The sequence below is a fragment of the Sardina pilchardus genome, chromosome 17 (assembly GCF_963854185.1).
Source record: "Sardina pilchardus chromosome 17, fSarPil1.1, whole genome shotgun sequence".
Classification (NCBI taxonomy): domain Eukaryota; kingdom Metazoa; phylum Chordata; class Actinopteri; order Clupeiformes; family Clupeidae; genus Sardina; species Sardina pilchardus.
This window is the reverse complement of record NC_085010.1, coordinates 25554650-25576046: the sequence shown is the minus strand read 5'-3', so window position 1 is coordinate 25576046 and position 21397 is coordinate 25554650. Positions and strand designations below refer to the sequence as shown.

Here is a 21397-nt window from a genome sequence, read left to right as displayed (position 1 = left end):
AGCCTTGTGAGTGCTCCGTCATGGTGCATGCAGCAGTGAGACCTTGTGAATCAGCATCACCTCATCTCACCCCACCCCCCCACCCCCCCCCCCCCCCCCCCACACACACACACACACACACACAACACTGTCCACTTCCTCTTAGCTAACCACTGCAATGGTGGCAGCTAAGTTTTTTTTTGAGTGGCAAGTGGACGTGAGGAGCCGATGTGTGAGGTCAGACGCATGCATGGTCGGTCTTTGTTTTTTGTTGTTTGTTTGTCAGTCATCCTCTGACCTAAAGGAGATCAACGAGTTGTTTACAACTGGATGCAGGCATGGTCCCTCTGTGGAATGCAGTGTGAAGTGGGCCAGAGACAAATTGGCCTCTCTCTGTCTAGGAAATGGAGCAGATGTTGGCTTGTGTGTGTATATGGACTGACAAACCGCAGAAATGACTAGCATGAGTTAACTTGAGTGAACTTGTGTTGCAGCCGTTGCTGAAACATGAAGCTTCCACGGACGAAGTTTTGCTAGTGGCAGATTTTTTGAATAGTTGCACTTCACTGTCAAACACAGGTCACATGCATAGACTGTGGTGGCCCTTGCTGAACTGTGTGCATTGTCTCAGTCAGAGGGACAGAGGGTAGCTTTTTGCGTCTCTTTCGTGTGGGGAAGCTCCAAAGTGACCTGCTTTGTGTACTGTACATGTGGGAAATGGGTCAAGCCCTTTCCCCCAGCTGTGAGAATAGATCCCTGGCTGAGAATGACCGTCTTAGCAGGGTTTCCCCCCCTGAAAAGTACTTATACCAGATGGTCAATATTCTGTCATGGGAGAACAGGTGCTGGAGAGCAGAATCTTACACTTTATTGGACTTGGCACAATACAAGAAAACACCATCTAGGCTAAATTGAACTATGCAGTATGATTCAGAACTACCAGAGTGTAAAAAAAAGACCTCACAGTAAATAGATTGGCAGGAAGTATGACAACATCTTCACAAATCGTCAGGACTGACACGACTATCACGGAATCTCTTCACATTATATCTCAAGCTGTGGCAAAATGCATGCAAAAACCTTGCACCACAACATATCAATATATCTCAAAATGTTCTACAGAGCCCAATTTGAGAACCTGAACCCCATAGGTCACACCTCCCAAATGTGGCACCTTTTTGCTTACTGTAACTTTAAAGTCTGTTTTTTATTTATATTTTTAGAAAAAGCTTTTTGATTGGGAATGGCTGCTACAGAGACTCCTGTTGGCTGATCAGGGTGCCGAGCACAGGGTGGGATTCAGACAGGGAGCATAGAGTTCTTCTTCTGCGTGTGGGTCTCTGCCGTCCATCATAAAAGTTGCTTGTCAGTACCACATCACATGGAGAAGGTGCTTTTCCCAGGTCATATCAATGGATGTGGATGGGGAACTGTTTGACAATTTGGAAATTGTCAAATGCCAGTGAGTGGATACTCCTTAAAACTAGTGCACATTGTTACCTCCTGTTATGCCGATGAAAATTGGTCTGATTTGCACGTCATGTATGATGCGGCTGATGGGGCACCGTCAGCATAATTGCAACTGTTGCAACAATTTGTTGATGTAGAGCCCTGCAGTTGAAAGTGGCAACCAGTTTTGGTTGGCTTTGGGCCCTGTTCAGCTGTTTCCACTGACAATGAACTGATAGTGAAACTTAGTCCTTTACCAATGTGTTGTGTTGTGTGTGTATTTTGTGTTTTGGTTCATTTGTATTTGTATTCAGCGGTAAGGCCCCATCATCACTTTTATGCTAGTTCTAGCTCTTTGAAGCATGACAACAGGATTGTCCCCTATGTAGAATGCTGGCAATGGACTAAATAGGCCAGCCAGGCAAAGTGTACAGTGAGAGAAGCCTTCTATGAGGTCACCCCTGTGCTTGCTGACTTTGTTTTTTGTGGAGCGAGTGTATGTGGAGTGAGATGCTTTTTTGTAGGGATGCACAATATTGTTGGTAGGACATCGGTATTGTATTATCGGCATCAGCAGATATGAAAATTCCGGAAGATATTTCTCACAGCTGATTCTCAAAGCTGGTCACTTGTTTGGGCTTTCACCCATACATAACAACACACTTGGTCAGTCATTCACACAATAATGGCTCATACATTCAAATTTACACATACATGATGAGTGGGGTAATTTTACAGGAAGCTTCATGGTTCACTGCTGTTAAATTAATAGAGCAGTATTGCATCTAAGGGTTTAAAGTTAACTTTTTAAAACATGAAAGTCACCAACCACTAAATACCACCTTATTTTGGGTCTGAAATCTACCAATCACTTGCATGTTTTACCAGCATTTGGCTGGTGGTGGCTGGTGATCATTTTGAGCCTTTATTGCACCTGGCATGTCATACATGAATGTTGTTCGCTGTTGTTCATGAATGTTTGTTGTTATGGTTATTCATAAACACTGACTGCATGCACCATCTTGAACATTTGTGATCATCACCAGCAACAGCAGCAGCAGCTCTATTTTTGTTGAAGTGTGTGCGACTGTGCGTACTGTGTTTTGCTTAAGTACACATAGTGTAGTTTTGCACAACCCCCCCCCCCCCCCAAACACACACACCACACACCACACAACCCCCTCCCTCCAGAGGAAGAGTGTGGGAAAGCATGCCAGGCTTCTACTGGAAACTGGCCCCTTCCGCACACAACAAACACAGACGTGGCCCTTATGTGCTGACCCCCCGGCTCCAGGACAGTAGGCCTTTTCAGGGCCTGTGTTTGCCTCCCCCAGGTGACCTCCTCTCGGCAGCAGCAGCAGCAGCAGCGCCGAGAGTTAATGTATACGAGGAAAGTGCCGCCGTTGCCAAGCACACCCGGAGTGTCGGTGCTCAAGCAGATGTGCTGGAACCTCTGTGTCCACTCTCACACACTCGTCACTCATGCCTAAAGCTGTGTCCTCGGGTTACCCCATGTCTGCTTCTTGTGTGTGTACGTGTGTGTGGTTAGTGTCTCAGTTAATACATATTAGAGGAGACTTCCCCATACTGCTTATATTGGCCTGCATATTTTTATTTGTTTTTGCCACTTCAGTCTGAGATGTAAGAATATACTTTATGTGCTGGTCAAACTAGATGTATGTTATCTGTGTCTCAGTGTGTTATCGCTGTTTACAGTACAGCACTGTAACAGCATTATAGAGTAGTATCGGTGAGGGTTACATAAAGGAACTCAGGAAGGAACATACCATAATTGCATGCTGCACCTGAATAGCCCCGTTGTAACTTCCATCAATAAAACCGATGTGGCCAGCGGCTAAGCGGGTAGCGAGCAACTAAAATGATGAGTAAACATGGCATGGCGGAACCCTCAAAGGATGATTACTTTGAGACAAACCAAGATTCCAGAACCATACCGAGCCAGACAAGTGTTGCCACTTTACTAGGGAACATGTCATGTTTAAAGGGATATTCCGCCATTTTTGGAAATACGCTCATTTTCCACCTCCCCTCGAGCAAAACAATCGATATTTACCTTGTTCTCGTTCATCCAGCCATTCTGTGAGTCTGGCGATACAACTTTTAGCTTCAGCCTAGCATAGATCATTGAATTGGATTAGACCATTAGCTTCTCGCCTGCTAGCTTCATGTTTAAAAGTGACTAAGATTTCTGGTAATTTTCTCATTTAAAACGTGTCTCCTCTCAAGTTAGAAAGTGCAATAAGACCAACTGAAAATGAAACCTGGCGTTTTTCTAGGCTGATTTGACATGGAACTACACTCTCATCTGGCGTAATAATCGAGGCAACTTGCAAACGTACCATAGGCGCAGTTAGGCCTGTCGCGATATTCAATAAATCAATAAATCGCACGATAAAAAAAATGAGCTCGATAACTTTTCCGGCCGCGATAATTTCCATTTTCATGCTTGATTGTTTTTCTCGTCTCTCTCTCTCTCTCCACGAAAGAGAGGATAACCACGGCGACCCCTCTCGGTTCCTTTAGCGCAGCCTAACGAGGAGTGAACCCTCATGTCAGTCACTTGTCAGACATGTATCTTTCAATAACATGACGGACAACTTTACTTTCTTACATTCATTTGATTAACAGGCTAGACGAGGCTTTGGCGATTGGCCTAAGCACACTGAAGAGGCTTTCTGTTGTAGCTTGACAGGTATGGGGGTAAAAATAGTGATAATGCAGTTCAGAAAATCATGCTTATAAGCTACGTTCTTTCATCATCTGATAAAGACACACTCCGCAAAGTCTGCTGAGAGCTCAAGAATCAGCCAAAACAGCCGGCAGCTCCGGTTAAAATGTCGTAAGCTAATTGTCAGCTGTGGTGAAATGTGTTCGTAATCAACGTTATATGTCATAAACGTAGCATACCTGTGAAAAGGCTTTGCAGTAGGATTATCCACGGACCAACTTATGGCTTCAATTTGTGTTTTATGTGACGTGCAGATGCTGGGTTCATGCCGTTTTGCGCAAGTTTCAAATGTTTAGCTGACTGTGTAGGCCTAATTGATCAGCTATGATGACATTTAGTTCCGTGCATAAGGCTTAGCAACTGTCACTCTACACGCCCCCTGTTGCATGTCACGTTTTAATTTGCTGGCCCTTAAACAGAGTGTTAGTAGAGACTGAGAGTCCATTGTATTTATTGTTTTTGGTTGTTTTGTTCATTTATTGTGGATATTTAAAAATGTCTTCCCATTCCAGTTCCTTATTCTTTAGAAATACAAGTTATTGATCTTTGAAAAGGTGTACCTGCATTATTATGCCATTATCATTATATTAGATAAAAATGATCTCAGAACGGCAATATTATCGTTTATCGCAATAATTTCTGGGACAATTTATCGTCCAGCAAAATTTGTTATCGTGACAGGCCTAGGCGCAGTGATATCGTACCCAGCATCTGAAAATAGTCCCCATAGACAACAAGCAGTAGTAGTGCCAGTAGTGTGCAAGTTGCCTTGATTATTACGCCAGATGAGAGTGTAGTTCCATGTCAAATCAGCCTAGAAAAACGCCAGGTTTCATTTTCAGTTGGTCTTATTGCACTTTCTAACTTGAGAGGAGACACGTTTTAAATGAGAAAATTACCAGAAATCTTAGTCACTTTTAAACATGAAGCTAGCAGGCGAGAAGCTAATGGTCTAATCCAATTCAATGATCTATGCTAGGCTGAAGCTAAAAGTTGTATCGCCAGACTCACAGAATGGCTGGATGAACGGGAACAAGGTAAATATCGATTGTTTTGCTTGAGGGGAGGTGGAAAATGAGCGTATTTCCAAAAATGGCGGAATATCCCTTTAACTGCTCATTGTTACATGGCAGAAACTCAATGCATTTATTTAGGCATGTAGACATGGTCAAACCAAACATCAGAATGGACAGGAAAGGTGATTTAAGGGTCTTTGAAGTGAACATCTTGGTTGTTGGTGTCAGGGAGGCTGGTCTGAGTATTTCAAGAACTGCAGATCTACGGGGATTTGTTGATTATGTCCATGAATTTCTCTTTGATAACATTTTCTCATTCAGTGGACACAGGAGATTTCCGTAAAAAGCAGAAAAGCTTGCTTATATTAGCTTCATTGTCTTAATTGAGGCGTGTGTCCTCAATCTGTTGTCCCTTTAAGAGCCTCGCACGCTAACTATGCCAGATTGGTACTGTTATTGGGATGTGCGTCTTTGCTCATGAATGCCATTTTAATTCATAACAGACCTTCCCATGGTTCTCAGTTTCCTCGTTCAGCTCAGCTAGAGCAGAGAGGTCACCCCACTTCCTGACCCTGTGGGCAGTGCTGCGGGGTCGGCCTTACAGTGGGAACATGGCCGCTTTTATTCTCGGCATTGTAAACTTCCCTGGTCTCGCGCGTACGTCCAAAGTTCAACCAGGGGGCCTTTTATTGCCCCCCCTCTCTCTCTGCGTTGTGCTACATTTCTCCTAGTGGCGCAAGCGACTACTCCGCCACGTAAACAAGCTCAGGGGTCTGTTCAACGTCTTCAGGGCCTCCCTCTTCAGCTACCTTGTTGGCTTGCTAAGATGAGGCTGTCATAGTTGTTGTTGCAGTCATTGTTCTGGATCGGCCCCTCGTATTAGGTAGGTAGGTATTGTGCTTGCAGCTCAGTAGGTTACTGACGAAATAGTGGTTGCCTTTTTGGTTGCAGTTAACCTCTAACCTGTATGTCTTTTACCTGTTTGTGGCAGAGGACCTCCCCAACCTCCACACACACACCATCACACACACACCATCACACACCATCACACTGCTCCGCTAATATCCAGGCGTGTGATTGTTACAGCCCTAAAAAAAAACCCTGGCCTCTGGATAACCACCCCCCTGCCCTGTTACTAATTTGATCTGGCCGACGGAGGCCACGCTGCACTGCACTGCACTGCCAGGGCTGGACCTCGTGGGCCCCCCCCCCCCCTGCTCTGGGGCTGCCGGGGCTGCCGTTGAGGTGGGAAGATGACCGTACATGTAGAGCGGTCTGGGGAGGGGGGGTTTAGTGGGAGGTGCGAGGGTTTGTCGAGGGGGTTGACCCCCCGCTTGCCGTTTCCACTTCCCCTTTTAAAGAGAGATCTCACACGCTTGCTCCGCCCTCCGGCCCCCACCGTCGCTGACCAGCGCTGGGTATTTTTAGCGAGGTAGTCCATCACCCCCCCTTTCGCCCCTGCCCTTCCTACCTCTGTTGCCCCTAACCCTTACTCCACTCGCCTCCACTGTGCTCTGCTGTGCTTCTGGCTCTGTGTCCCTTCTTGTCCTCCTCCTCTATCTCTTTCTCTGCATCCCCCCTCCATCGCCTCCTTCTCTCTCTCCCTCTCTCCCTCTCTCTCTTTTGCTCCCTCTTTTGCTCTCTCTCTCCTGCTCTCTTGCTCGCTCGCTCGCTCTCTCTCTCTCTCTCTTGTGCTCTCTCTCTCTTTCTCTCTTTTAGAGTGCCTTCTTTCCTGCTGTGCTCTTGCTCTCTCTCTCCCTTTCTCTCTCTCCCTTGTGCTCTCTTTTGCTCTCCCTCTCCCTCTCTCTCTCTCTTTCTCTCTATCTCTCTTAGAGTGCCTTCTCTCCTGCTGTGTTTATTTGGACTTCTGAGAGTTCTGAGCACAGTCTCCCACTCTTGTCTGCTTTAGACCCTCAAACTGTGTGCATAATGTATGCGTGCAGAGATGAGCAAGCACACACACACACACACACGCACACACACAGACGTGCATCTGAAAGCAGTGTGCGATCACCAGCGGCGTAGCTCACAACATTCAAAACAAGACGGTAGCCAAGCCAGCCCAACCAGGCCCTGAGAGGTTTTACTTCAACACCTACAGTCTCTGTCCAGCGTCCTCAGGACACCCTCCTGGGTACCGAGCCATGTGGAGGCGGACTGATCTGGGGTCAGTCGCACACTGCCTGCTGTGCACACTGGTGGCGAAGGAGGCCTGAGCAGGATGACTCACTGCCAGCCAACTAACCCTCCCCCCCCCCCCCCCCCTCCTCCTCTCCTCTCCTCCCCTCCCCTCCCCTCCGCAGCTCTTTGCCTTTGTTTGTTGATCAGAAGGCCGGCAGCGGCAGGCCTGTTTGCCTGAGCCATTGTTTGTAAGGCCAGGCTGTGCAGCACAACCTGCTACTGTCCACACACACACACACACACACACACACACACACACACACAGACGCTGCTCTGACTGGAGGAAGTTCAGTTATTTGTGTACCTGGAAGCGGATGTAGTTGTGTTGAATTTTGATATGGTGCACTTACATGTCGTCAGTGACCACAGAAGTGTGTCGACACCACAGACCTGCAGTCCCTGACTCCCTGCTCTATGACAGATCACCCTTTTTCACTGGTTGGTGAATTTCTGTAGCTTAACGACGCAGTGCTGATGGTACACTGAAGGAAATGTTTAGTCGGTGATCTAGCTGATGCTCTATGAGACTCTGCTAGCACCCTCTCTCTGCACCTGGAAAGTTCTTGGAAGTTGTTGTCTGGTGCCTTTGCCGTGACTCATGTCTTCCGTTTTGGTGGAAGTGATGGGAGCGAGTTCCCGACATGATAAATAACATTTCTGCAGAACTACGATGATGACTAATTCCGTCATGTTTATTTTAGTGGTGTGTGATGTTTAGAGTAGAATAGCAAAGGAAAGTGTTAACGCTTAAACACTTAAACTTCAAACACTCATCCGTTTACCTCGTCATTTAATTCTCAACGGTTTGTGGTTTGTATGTTTATGGTTATTGCTGTTATTTTGTGAAATTTGTATGTAGTCTATTACTAATATTGAAATGTTATTCAGGTTAAATGACTTTATATGTTATTTTTAATGTTAATGTAATGTTTATTGATGTCATCGCAAGTCACTTTGGACAAAAGCATCTGCTAAAAACTGTAAACACAAGTCCTTAAAGTCTCATGCACTGGTTACCATGTAATGGTAAATTACGATGCAATTTTTGACAGTAACAATTACCGTTTTGATTGTAATTTAACACATACTATTTGTATTACTGTGTTGGATTACCATGGTATAAAAAATGTGTATGGAATTCTTTCCAGCATCCAGAGTCCCCAAAGTAGGCGCGCTGGCACAGTATGCAATATGGGCTTGTTATGTGTTTGAAATCAGTTGCCACTGCTACGCATATTTCATGCTGACTGCAAACACAAATAAACCTTGCTTGATTTGTGAATCTGCTGAGGGCATTTTCACAGGCCTGCCCTCTCAGGAATGGTTCTCTGTTGAATCTTCCAAATGTGTAGGATAAATGACAACACTTTTGAGCCTTTCAACTTTTTTATCACTCATACAGCTGCCTACTGCATATTGGAGGTTTGTTGTGATAAACGCTTGTGGCATGATGATGGGGTTGTGGCTTGTAACTTGTGGCGGCCATTCATTTGTGATATGTTGTAAAATATAGAAATTGTCAAAAGCTGACAAGCTAGTTTTTAACTCTTATGATTTTCTTGTTTCTCTTGCCTCTTTCTTTCATCCCCACCAGGAAGGACGCATTGAATATTCTGCATATTCTGCTTTTATTGATATAATTTGTGAATGGTTTTGTTCAGAGCTGAAAATGTTAAATCGCCCTGGCTCTTCGTTATGGTAGGCTATTTGTGAGTAGGAGGCATGCACAAGATATAGCTTCAATCAAAAGAGTTGCAGCTTGATTTAGTGATCAACAATTCAGTAATTTGACCTCAGTCGCCAGCCCACCTAACTGCTATAAGTTTCTGTGTATGTTTTTTCTCTCTCCCTCTGCACTGACAACACACCGAGCACAAAAAGGGAGTCTTTGGCTATTAAAGGAGCCACACCACTTTTATGACAAGACGCTGTGCTATTCTGTTGACTCCGTTTTGTCGCTATTGTGCATGCAGGACTTGCCAATTATCAGCTCTGTCCATCATTGGTGGTAGGCTTAGAAACATGTTGAGTACATTTGAAAAATACTGTGATAATACGATAACCACGATCATTTTGGTCACTGTAATCGTTGTGTTACATTTTCATGAGTGTTACATCTCTACATGGGTTATTTATTTCCCTTCTGTGGTGAGGATGGTTTTGCAAAGAAGCTTTCAAGTGTCCGCCCTGGTGCTGGTTCCCACTCGGTAGCTCTCCAGTTCTTTGGCTCCGAAACAGTTTAGCAGGTTAGAGGCACACACTGCCTCTCACTGTTGTAGCACACAAACCAGACAGCATGTGTGCAGCACAGCCACATAGACTCATTTTACCTGTGATTTGTGGAGGGAAGGCTATCATGGAAACTTTGCAGCGACGCGTGACGTGTAGTTTTTGGTGGAGAGACAACCCTGCTCTGCTTCCCAGTTCTCTGAATAGCTTTGCCAGCAGCGGAGCGTGGGCCTGAAAGACATCTACTGTGTGTGTGTGTGTGTGTGTGTGTGTGTGTGTGTGTGTGTGTGTGTGTGTGTGTGTGTGTGTGTGTGTGTGTGTGTGTGTGTGTGTGTGTGTGTGTGTGTGTGTGTGTGTGTGTGTGTGTGTGTGTGTGTGTGTGTGTGTGTGTGTGTGTGTGGCTGGGACAGATGCATGCCGTTAATGTCTCGTAGCAGGGCCCCTGTGCCGGTAGCTTGAAAAGTGTTTGTTGTTGCCTTTGGCCAGGCCAGATGACTGACTGGGCAATAAGCAGGGAGGCTCTGAGATGGTCTCTGTGCTCGTCCACTATGACTGCTTATTACGCTCCTGCTGCTTAACCGCCAGGGCTAGCTGTCATCTTGGCCGATGGGTCGATAACGCCTCCCCTCTCTCTCTCTCTCTCTCGCTCTCCACTTCCCTATCGCCACTGATCTCTCTCTCTCTCTCTGTCTCTCTCTGTCTCTCTCTTTCTCTCTTTCTCTCTTTCTCTCTCATGCTCTCCTTCTCTCTCTATCTATCTCTCTCTCTCCAAACACTGATATCAAGAAGACACACACATACACACACCACACTCTTCAGTTACAAGCATTAAAGGGAGCTTAATTGAAAATGTTGTGGTGGAATCCTACAGCCTGTTTGCACCTCACTAGATGGCTGGAGGATTTCCATTTTTCCTTTCTCCTTTCCTGTCACTTCAGACCATGTTATCCTACTGTCTAGTTGAGCTTATCTTGAGTGCATTAGGCTAAATCTTCCTTTGTAGTGTCCAAATTGGCTAATCCATTAGACATTTCCTTAAGCTACAGTTTATAGCCAATTCAGTAAATGGGTTGTTTGGCTTGCCAGGAATAACATTTTTATCAACCTGTTTATTTCAGTCTGAGTGAACTGTGAACAATGTTGTCAGGGGACCTTGACTTATCTCCGTCTTATCCGTTGCCCCACATGTTGTCCTAGGAAATTACAAGATATTTCTATGGTTTGTCTGAACATGTGGAAAAGGAAGACGGTTGAAAAATACCTGCACCGTGCTTTGAGTTTTTTTTTTTTGAGTCCATGTACCGCTAGATTGTGTTACAGCTCACTGTATCTTCCTCTTCCTCTCCTTCCTCTTCCTCAGCCCCTGAGCTCCGGCCCCACACCCGCCGTAAGAACGAAGGACCGTATCAGCATCGGCGTCCCTCCCCCTATTCCCTGCTGCCTCTCGCTCCTCCTCCTCGAGGGCTCCTGCTCCTCCTCTCCACCACCACCATCGCCGCCTCCGCCGCTGCTGCCGCCGCCGCCGCTGCATCTCCCCTGCCGTAGGATGTCCCGCAGCCCTGAGCTGAAGGACGACCCCATGGAGTGCCCCCTGTGCATGGAGCCCCTGGAGATCGACGACGTCAACTTCTTCCCGTGCACCTGCGGCTACCAGATCTGTCGCTTCTGCTGGCACCGTATCCGCACAGACGAGAATGGCCTCTGCCCCGCCTGCAGAAAGGTACGAACCCTCCACCTGACATTTACTTTGCATTGATTTATTCACAAGCAACACTCAGTATTGTATAAATGCACATCTTCATCAGTGGCTGTGGCCAAGAGCTGGTATTCATGACCATGCCCTTGGTGTTTTGCTCTACCAGCTATACCAATTGAGCAACAAAAACGCTTCAGGACGCCAACCAACAAATTGCCGATCTTTCAGTTGTCTGAATATGGTCTATTTGTCAATTTGCATGAGCATTTCCTGCAATGTGTAACAAGAGAAAGCCTTGAGCAGAACCTCAGCTGGAGGAAGCCTGACCGCTGGAAAGAGCCTGCTGGACTTTGGGTCTTCAGATGTAGATGTAGATAGAGATAGGGGTTGGAAATTATTTTTTTTCGCTTTACTAACCAAAGTGGCTGGTAGATGCAAAAAAATTCAATATATTTTGGTGGCCAAAACGAAACAATGCTTTTACTAACTACTTTGAAAGTATCATTATTTGCCGCTTAATAGTGCTGCAGAAAGTTCCATGAATGGGCCTTCCCAGTGTTTGGAGGTCCAATAAATTTGTAGCCTATAATGACCACTGCAAAAATATTATGACAATGGCAAAGGGTTTTGAGCCATGAATCACATCATTTATATAATTCTGTGAGTAGTTTGTTTGCTATCGCAATGGAACTTCATTGAAAGCGAAAGTAAGCAAGCCGTGCAACTTGCGTCATCTGAAACTTTAAAGTTCTATTTGTGTGTTGAGCTTTTTGTTTTCTCAGCAGAACGAAGACTTGTGAAGTTTCCTTTTCTCGCTTTGGCACGTAGCTGTATAACAAGCAGGATGATGTATTTTCCGTCGGACATTATCGGAAAGTAAATCCTGACCGTACCTGTCAACATTGATATCTGAAAATAAGTTTAAGAGATTTCCCGACAGGGCAAACAGGACATTGACGTAAAGCGGTGTTCATATGGCAAGCCAGTTTAACGTGACATACTGAAGTAGCCAATTAAGCAGAAGTGTTCCACGCACCAAAGTGGCGCAGTACCTGCCATAATTCAGCCGCCAATACACAAATCTACTCGCCATTGGCGCTTGGCAGGTGCGGGAGCCCTGGATAGAGAGATGTAATGTTGAGGACGGAGACGATCGACTAATGCAGATGCTGGCGACAGTCCTCACTTCAGTTTAGTGTTACACTGACTGTTGGAAAGTACCTGCTAGTCCTCAGTCACCATCTGGCTATAATGGCATGCCCACAGAATCATGTTGAAGGAAGTTGAACAGCTTTCAGTATTAGGCTAGCTGATTGTCAGTGGCCAGTGTACAATGTCCTTCCTCTGATGATAAGCCGTACAGAGACACAAGGAGCGAACTCTCTGTTTAGGTTCTAAAAGAGTGGCTTGTCTCCACTTTTTTAAACGATGGGTTTCCATTGCAGCAAATTTCGCTTTGTTCTCATTCAGGTTGAATGGGGGTGACATTCACTCTGATTGGGTGAAATGAGAGTGAATTCTCAGAGGAAAGCGAACAAAGTTGGTGAATCCTTAACTTTATGTAAATGAGAACCACTCGAGAACCAATTGGTTCAGTGTGTGTGTGTGTGTGTGTGTGTGTGTGTGCCTGCCTCTGTGTCTTAAATTCCCCCCATGCACTGCCTTGTGAGAATCTCCGCAGTGCTGTGTGCAGTCTAGCCCAGTTGAGCTCAGGTGTGTGCCTTTGATTTCCATCAGAGCGTCTACTTCAGAGTCGCTCTCGCTACCCAGCATTCATTTAATCTTGCCAGGGAAGGCCTTGGCTTTGGTTTCGCTAACAGAGAGGCAGTACTGGGAAAGTTGTACGCATAATAAGCGGGCGAGCAAGAAGAGTTTCAGAAGATGTCCTCTCCCGTGTTACACTCAGACAAGTCGATATTGTCAGCGGTCTCTCTGAACTTCAGAGAAAAAGCGCCGTTGGATCAATCTTGGGACAACTCCTCGCTGATGTTCCCCCAGACTCAGTTAGTAGCCCGCACAGGCGCAGAGCAGACAGGGTGTCCCATTTAGTGAGCGTTGGTGGTGCCACTTTTGTGAAATATGTTTGTTTTGAAGTCTGACGCTGACTTCTACGAGGGATGTGTTGAATTGCGGCTTCATGCTGTTCACACCATGTGATGTCTGATCTCAGTGAGTTGCTCGAGAGGAGTAGGCCTATGTTGATATATTAACATTAACAGACAAGCAATTAAAGGAGTCCCATGCAGGTCATTACGTGTCACATCAGATAAGATTGTTGTTGCCTCAGACATGTCTCAGATGTTGTTCCGACCTTGTCTACATCATGAATTGGTCCCAAAATCAAGGCCTGTAAAATATTTCTGTTCAAATCCTGTGTCTTTCATTGCCTGATGTTCATGACTATTAATGTTTGCCAATATTTGAGTTCTCCACATATAATGAAGTATTGTTGTTTTTGCCAACAAAATACTGATTGTTGTCATGTGGGTATAAAAGTTTATAACACCCTCAACATAAAATACTCAATAATCTTTTTTGTACTCCTTTTTGTACGCCTATATAAAAATCAGTGGGCATGCAGACAAACTTGTCATGGTCCAGACACACTGAGAATGTGTTTGTCTTCCATCGGTTAGTTGAACGATGCATCGTACCATGTTAGTTAAAAGCTACCCTCCATAGTTGTTTGGGAAACGCACCCCTACACGGTTAGACTAGGGCAGGCTAGGAATGATACTTTTGATAGTAAGGTCCAATCATGTCTCTCACTACGAGGCATTTTTTTTAATGTAAAATTCCAAGGAAATAGAACATTTGAAAACCTTGGAATTGAATAAAACAAGTAGTGATACAGGTATTCGTTTTGGAGCCTAAACATTATGTCGACAAACTACTGTGCAACATCTGAGACATTGTGGCACCCATTTTCCTGGATTCTGTCTGACTTGCTACGTAATGACCCGTGCACCTGTTCCAACTTTCTCAGGGATGTGTGCATCACCGTCTCTACAGCGCTAAAACATTTGTCTCGCCATTGCCATTGTCAGCACATTGCATATCCGTGTATGGTGCGAAGCTCTTTTGCTACCTATCACTCTCTCACTTGTCACTTGATTTCACTCTCCCTCACTCGAGTCACTTCATTTCAAAGCCTCTCTTGTCTTCTCTTGTCTGCCTCTGTCTCTGTCTCTCTTTGTGTCTGGCTTGATTTTCCTCTGTCTCAGCGACGTGCAATCTTTTGATCGATCTCTCTCCCTCTCTCCCTCTCTCTCTCCCTCTCTCTCTCTCTCTCTCTGTGTTCTCTCTGTTCTCTCTGTTCTGCGCTCCCTAGCCGTACCCAGAGGACCCGGCCGTGTACAAGCCGCTGTCCCAGGAGGAGCTGCAGCGGATCAAGAACGAGAAGAAGCAGAAGCAGAACGAGAAGAAGCAGAAGATCACGGAGAACCGCAAGCACCTGGCCAGCGTGCGCGTCGTCCAGCGCAACCTGCTCTTCGTGGTGGGGCTGTCGCAACGGCTCGCCGACCCCGAGGTGAGACCTGCGACACGCACGCATGCACAGACACGCACACACACACACACACACCACACACACATACACACACAAAGGTACATGCACGCACGCATGCACAGACGCACTCAAAGACACACACACACATACACTCACGCACACACTGACACCACACTCAAAGGAACATATGCATCTACAGGCAGACACCGCGCCCAGTTTCTCTCGTCAGTCACCTATACTCCCTCACACTTAATCGACACCAATGCATACATTCTCACTCTCTCTCTCTCGATCACACACAACAATGACTGAGTTCCAAAGCCCTGAAACTCTTGCATATATGTAGATATTTCAATGTACACAACATGCATCACGTACATGTCTAGGATAGGGTCACACTAATGCCCAACTGGCTATTTTTGTATAGGCTTCCCACAATGCAACAATGACCTGAAAAGACATGCTGTGCTTGTGCTTGCTGTTTTGTGAAAAAGTTTTGTGTTCATCCCATAAAAAATGTAGTTTTGGTTTTACTGTAGCTCTCAATGATATTGGCTTTTTAGAGGCAAACAACAAGTGGTTTCTGTTGTGTTTGGCCAATTTGAGGGAATGGTCATACTTCCAAAATGGGTCCCTGGAAAATTGACACACACACACACACACACACACAAACGCACGCTTGCTAGCACAGGATATTTTAATAGCACTTTTTCTCCATCAGTCATTGTTTTGTTGATCATTGAGTCTGATGATATGAGTCTGGTGTCTGGTTTCACATGGACACAAACCAGCATGCTGTCCCCCTGGCATCCCTGTGCCCAGTATCCTCTTTTGTCCCCTTTTGGAAGTGCCCAGGGTTTAAATGGGCGAGCTTTCTGCCAAATGTCCACAACCTGCCCCGTCCTAATTAGCATTAATAACCTGAATTCTGGACAAGTGAGGGGCTGCCGAGAGGACTGACCAGAGGCCTTTGTTGTGAGGCCTTTGTTGACTGAAGGCAGACGTTTGAACACGCCGATGTCCAGCCAAACTTGCTTGCCTCACTCGACATCCATCCTGTCTTACAATAGCACTGTTTACAATACAAGACAAGTCTACAGGACAGTGTTTCACAATAAATCCCATGCATCCTTTTGACTTGTTTGTGTGGCTAGCTCCCAACCTGCGTCCAACCTCTTTATATATTTTTGCGGTTTGCCAGAACGAGCTCGGCCGTCCTGGGAGCTGCTTAGCTGTGTCGAGATACACTGCGTGCACTGGCACTCACTGTAATCCAAAATACAGTGCCGCCAGCATCCAGTGAAATATGAACGTCTAGTGGCAACCTGCCAGTGTAAGTTTTTTTTTTTGCTTACTGCTTTGGCACTTGAGTGGCAACATGACAGGTCTTGCCGTTGGTGATTTGCTGTATTGCTGAATGTTGCTGGCAACTGACCCCGTGGCCATTCTAAAATGACCCTGGTGTTTAGACAATCCAGGTAGGAGGAGGGGGCGGGGGGGGGGGGGGGGGGGGGGGGTTGAGCTGCAAGTCGTTGCCAGACGTTTGGAGAGGGTGCCAATGTGGGATTGCCACGTGCTCTCCCCCCCCCCCCCCCCCCATAAACAGCCTTTTCCTGGCTCACCTCGCGTCTTCTCGGGCCTTTGTGGAAAACCCAGCCAGGGCGGAAGAGAGGTCCAGCAGGGGCACAAAGCGTTGGGAATTGAGTTGGATTCAATTCCAATGCCCAGAGCCAGGAAGACTGACCGTTAGCTGCTACAACGACTCGTTCGTCGTCACAGCTTAACCCTGTCTTCTGGGATTGCTCTTTGAGATCAACACATACGTATTTACGGAGAGCATTTACTCACCGTTGTTATCTCACTCTTGGACGGAGATGGCGTTTAGAGTGTTTCGCATCTGAACTCCTCACATGTACTAGGTTATGAACCCTGGCGACTTAAGAGGTACAGCTGCACGCAAGAGGTTTCATAATGAAGGTGTGGAACTTCTTAGATTGGATGGATCCTCTGCTTTTGATGACAGCACCGCAAAACCCTTATCAGATCACATGCATTTGAAGCATCTTGTTTTGTCATTCATTTTATCTATGTAACTTTATTTAATAGATTTCGCAATGCATTTTTGCATTGCAGTGCAATACACCACAGGTGCTGATATGACATTAAGTGCGCTTTCGCACTAGGTCCTCTGGACCGGACCCGGGTTCGTTTGGTCCGATGGTTCGGCTGTTTTTGATAATGTCAACGCAACCATACCGAACTCGGGTGCCATCCGGGACCGGACCCGGGTCCTCTTGAAAAGGTGGTCTGGGGTCCGGTTCGCTAGAACGCTGGAGCAGGTTGCTAAGCAATTATAAAGAATCTTTACCTTTGTCTTCTTCATTGCACCGGCTTCTGCTGTGTTGCCAAGTGATATTTGTAAACAGAATTCTGGAAGTTCGTGTCTAGAAGTAGTACTTATGACGCAAACGGAGCCGGGTGCGCAGACAAACAGGTAATGTGAACAGAGACCAACTATGGTAGAAGTAACCGCACTCGGGTCCGATACAGTTAAACGGACGTAGTGTGAAAGCAACCTAAAACCCAAATTCACTCACTGTGGTTGGATGGATGCGTACAGAGAGAGAGTGGTTCCTTTTCTCCCCTATCACCCTATCTGCAACTCATCTCATATCTCATAGTCCTGTCCTATCTAGCTTTATGTTTCTTCTGCTTCTTCTACTTTTGTTTTTGCTGTGCTTCCTCTGGGTGAAAAGATGAGGAGGAGGAGGAGGAGGAGGAGGAGGCGATGAAGGGGGAGGGGGTGCAGCAAGTGCTGTGGTCAAACAAAGACCACAAAGAAACCGTCCGCAGTCTGGTCACAGCCCGCCAGTGACCAGAATCTCAAAAGCCTGCCTGTGCTCCGCTGAATGAGACAGTCAGAGCACAGACACACACACACACACACTCACACACACACACACACACACACACACACACACACACACACACACACACACATACACTCCACACTAATACACAAATACACCACATACAGCCGCATACACACAACACACTCATAGACAAATGCACAATACACACACACACACACACACACGCACACACACACACACACAGATATACTTATCTGAACACCAGATGCACCCAAATCACTTTTCACATTCTCACATTTCACTCCCCCGTGTAATGGATGATTGGAGTCAGTCTAACTCTGATTGTCTCATAGGCCAGATGTCAAGTGAAATCATGTTGAGCTAACGGCAGTAAACAAACATGCTGTTTCAAGTTAATGTCACTGCTCATTTGAAATGCCTTGACCTGTGTCTTGGTGTGAACAACTTCCGCCCGGAAAACACACACACACACACACACACACACACACACACACACACACACACACACACACACACACACACACACACACACAAACACACTTCTGTTGGTCCTCTTTTCTGCCCACGCCTGTCCTCTCAACAGGTCTGCTTTTCTGGCTGTCTTGTCAGTGTATACATCCATCCATCTATCCCTGCAGTCATCCATTCCCTGGAAAGCAATCTCTCTCGGTGGCCTTGTTCCTGTGTTGTTGTTGTTGTTGTTGTTGTTGTTGTTGTTGTTTTGTACTGATCTTGTTTTTCACATGGTCATAGCTGCTCACGTCTCTGGAAAAATGAAAAATAGAACAATCAACCTATTCAGCCATAACAATAAAAATATAGTTTTTGTTTAAACTGTCATAATGCGTTTTCTCTGTGGAAGTTGAACGTTTTAGTAATGTTGTATATTTGTGTACCCTGTGAAGGCTTTTTGAATAATATTGTTTATACATTATGCTTCCATGTATGGTGTGGAAAATACATACAGTAGGCTCCCAGCCTGTTATATTTATATTTACATTTTTCTGTCTAAACAGTCTGAGACTGAGACGGACCCATTTTGAGGACCGTCTCATTCACTTCTGTGTGTGTTTACTTCCTAGGATTAGAGCCCCGGTTGTTTCCTTGTCTCCTCACTGATTGGCCCCCTACAGTGACTCTCAAGCGAGCCAGGAGAATCAGCCCCTCCATTAAAAAAAAAAAAAAAAAAACACCCACTCCCTCCATCAGCCCACCAAATTAACCTCCCTCAGCCTCTCTCAAATTGCCCTCATTTGAATATTTACCGGCTAATCAGCGTCTCGGTGCCCCCTAAATGACGGGCAGATCGGCCTTCCGTCCCTGACTCCTCTATCTGGAGCTGTTTGTATCTGTCTGTCACTCCTGGGGTCTGAGACAGAGTCGAGACGAAAGCCGGAGATTAATATGAAGCAAAGTCTGGTACAGTGTGTCAAATGGCAACATCTGGGGTCTGTGTTTGAAATGTAAAGGAATGAAATGGATGAAGAATTAAGAAATCATTAAGATTAAGAAATTAAGAAGATGGGGAAATCTGAAAGAACGTTGAAAGCACTGTTAAATGTATCCTACGCTCGAGAGCCTCGTCGCTGTGAGTTGACCTCCTTTCTCCGTGTTCTCCTCCATCAGGTTTTAAAGAGGCCAGAGTATTTCGGGAAGTTTGGGAAGATTCACAAAGTGGTCATCAACAACAGCACATCATACGCAGGCTCACAGGTGAGAGACGGACTACAGCACACTAATTGATCGTGTGTGTGTGTGTTAGTTATGTAATTATGAATAATGGATATGAATGTTGCATTTAGTCACTGTGGTTGATTGTACTTTGTTGTTTTTGAGCTCTGATTTATTGATTTATTTTTCTGCAGGGTCCTAGTGCCAGTGCATACGTCACTTATATTCGCTCAGAAGACGCCCTTAGAGCTATACAGTGTGTCAACAATGTAGTAGTTGATGGCAGAACTCTTAAGGTCAGTGGTTAATGGAACTCAAACCACTTCACATAACCTTGCCATACTTTTATGTGAGGACCTTGAAAACATAATAGTGTTTCCATTAACAATGTAAATGCAGGCAAAGTTTATCAACCTGACCCTTTTGTTTGTCCAACAGGCTTCTTTAGGTACAACAAAATACTGCAGTTATTTTCTGAAGAGCATGCAGTGTCCCAAACCAGACTGCATGTATCTACACGAGTTGGGAGACGAGGCGGCTAGTTTCACAAAAGAGGAGATGCAGGTATGGGCAGTCTCCACATTCCTCTCCACTGTCTGCATGAAATGCTCTTGTTATTGTTTAGGCATTGACGTGTGTGTGTGTGTGTGTGTGTGTGTGTGTGTGTGTGTGTGTGTGTGTGTGTGTGTGTGTGTGTGTGTGTGTGTGTGTGTGTGTGTGTGTGTGTGTGTGTGTGTGTGTGTGTGTGTGTGTGTGTGTGTGTGTGTGTGTGTGTGTGTGTGTGTGTGTGTGTGTGTCGTAGGCGGGAAAGCATCAAGAATACGAACAGAAGCTCCTTCAGGAGCTCTACAAAATGAACCCCCACTTCCTGCAGAGCTCCCTGGGCGAGAAGACGAAGAGCAAGTCCAACTCCACACAGAGGTACACCATCACCCAGCTCCCAGCTCCCTACACACACAGCACAACAAGGATTCACTGACTTTTTATATTCGTCACGCACATAGAGATATAATGAAATGTTGCCATTGCTTAAACTCTTCCTATGTAATGCCATCCTGAGGGATTACCAACTATTATTGATGATTATTTTTTTATCTTTTAGTTAAAGATTAAAAAGATCGAAAGAAATAGAATAAATAGAGCAGGGTAGAATAATTGAAAAGACAGGATGTGACTGACATACAGGTATAAAGTGCTGAATGTCAAGTGTGCATGCACTGCAAACTGTTTGGGTACAGAGCACTCTAATTTGCAGGCCTCTCTGTGTTTGCTGTTGATCCCAGTAGGGTTGGTTTGTGTCAGATTTGACAGATTGGCGGTTTATGTGAGATTGACAGGGCACACAATTAGCCTTTCTTTTAGTTTCTGGGTCATTACTTAATACGCTTGTGCTCGAGCGAAACCGGGGGTTGAGCCGCTGAACCCAGTCTCTGATAGAAGGAGGTTGTAAAGGTTTTGTTGTCGTCTATTTTTAGCCCCCGGTATTTGTTTTCAGTTTCTCGTAATGAGATCAATCTCCTTAGATTGTAACATTCTTAATGATGAGGTCAGTGTATTGCCAGTGCCTTTGGAGTCCCTAATTAAAAGGAATAGAATTTGCCTCCAAGGCAGTCTTGATATGTAAGTAACTACAATGTAGGTTAAGTAGATAATGGTTTTGCAGGAAGTTATAGATAATTCATGAACCCCAGCTGGAAATTGTAGTTACATTGTCTCGGTTAAATATAAAACAGAAGAAGATAATAAAACCTAAAATATGACAGGCTGATTATCGTGAACCCTGTCAAAGATATGGTTTATTTATTCGCCTGATAATTCAACCAATTAGCAAGAAAATTCCACAGGGCAAAAATGAATATTTATAATATGCTACATGAATATCTCTGAAATGGGAACAAGAAGTTTAATAGTTCAGATAACCATCCTTTTTTAGGATCATATTAGTCATTTTTAAGTTTACCAAATGTAAGTGCATTTGTATTTCAAAGAGGGAATCACATCAAAATGAGAATGATTGTCTTTATT

At 45.4% G+C, this 21397-nt stretch overlaps 1 protein-coding gene across 3 annotated transcripts in view; it reads left to right on the top strand.

Moving 5' to 3' along the window:
• cnot4b (CCR4-NOT transcription complex, subunit 4b) overlaps positions 1-21397 on the top strand; it is a 44082-nt gene that overhangs the window by 3335 nt on the left and 19350 nt on the right. For all 3 annotated transcript variants that reach the window (XM_062517655.1, XM_062517656.1, XM_062517654.1), the window contains exons 2-7: positions 10964-11323; positions 14631-14828; positions 19328-19414; positions 19567-19668; positions 19811-19936; positions 20175-20293. In XM_062517655.1, coding sequence (XP_062373639.1) covers positions 11150-11323; positions 14631-14828; positions 19328-19414; positions 19567-19668; positions 19811-19936; positions 20175-20293 — 806 coding nt within the window. In that variant the 5' untranslated portion in view covers positions 10964-11149. The remainder of the gene's footprint in view (positions 1-10963; positions 11324-14630; positions 14829-19327; positions 19415-19566; positions 19669-19810; positions 19937-20174; positions 20294-21397) is intronic.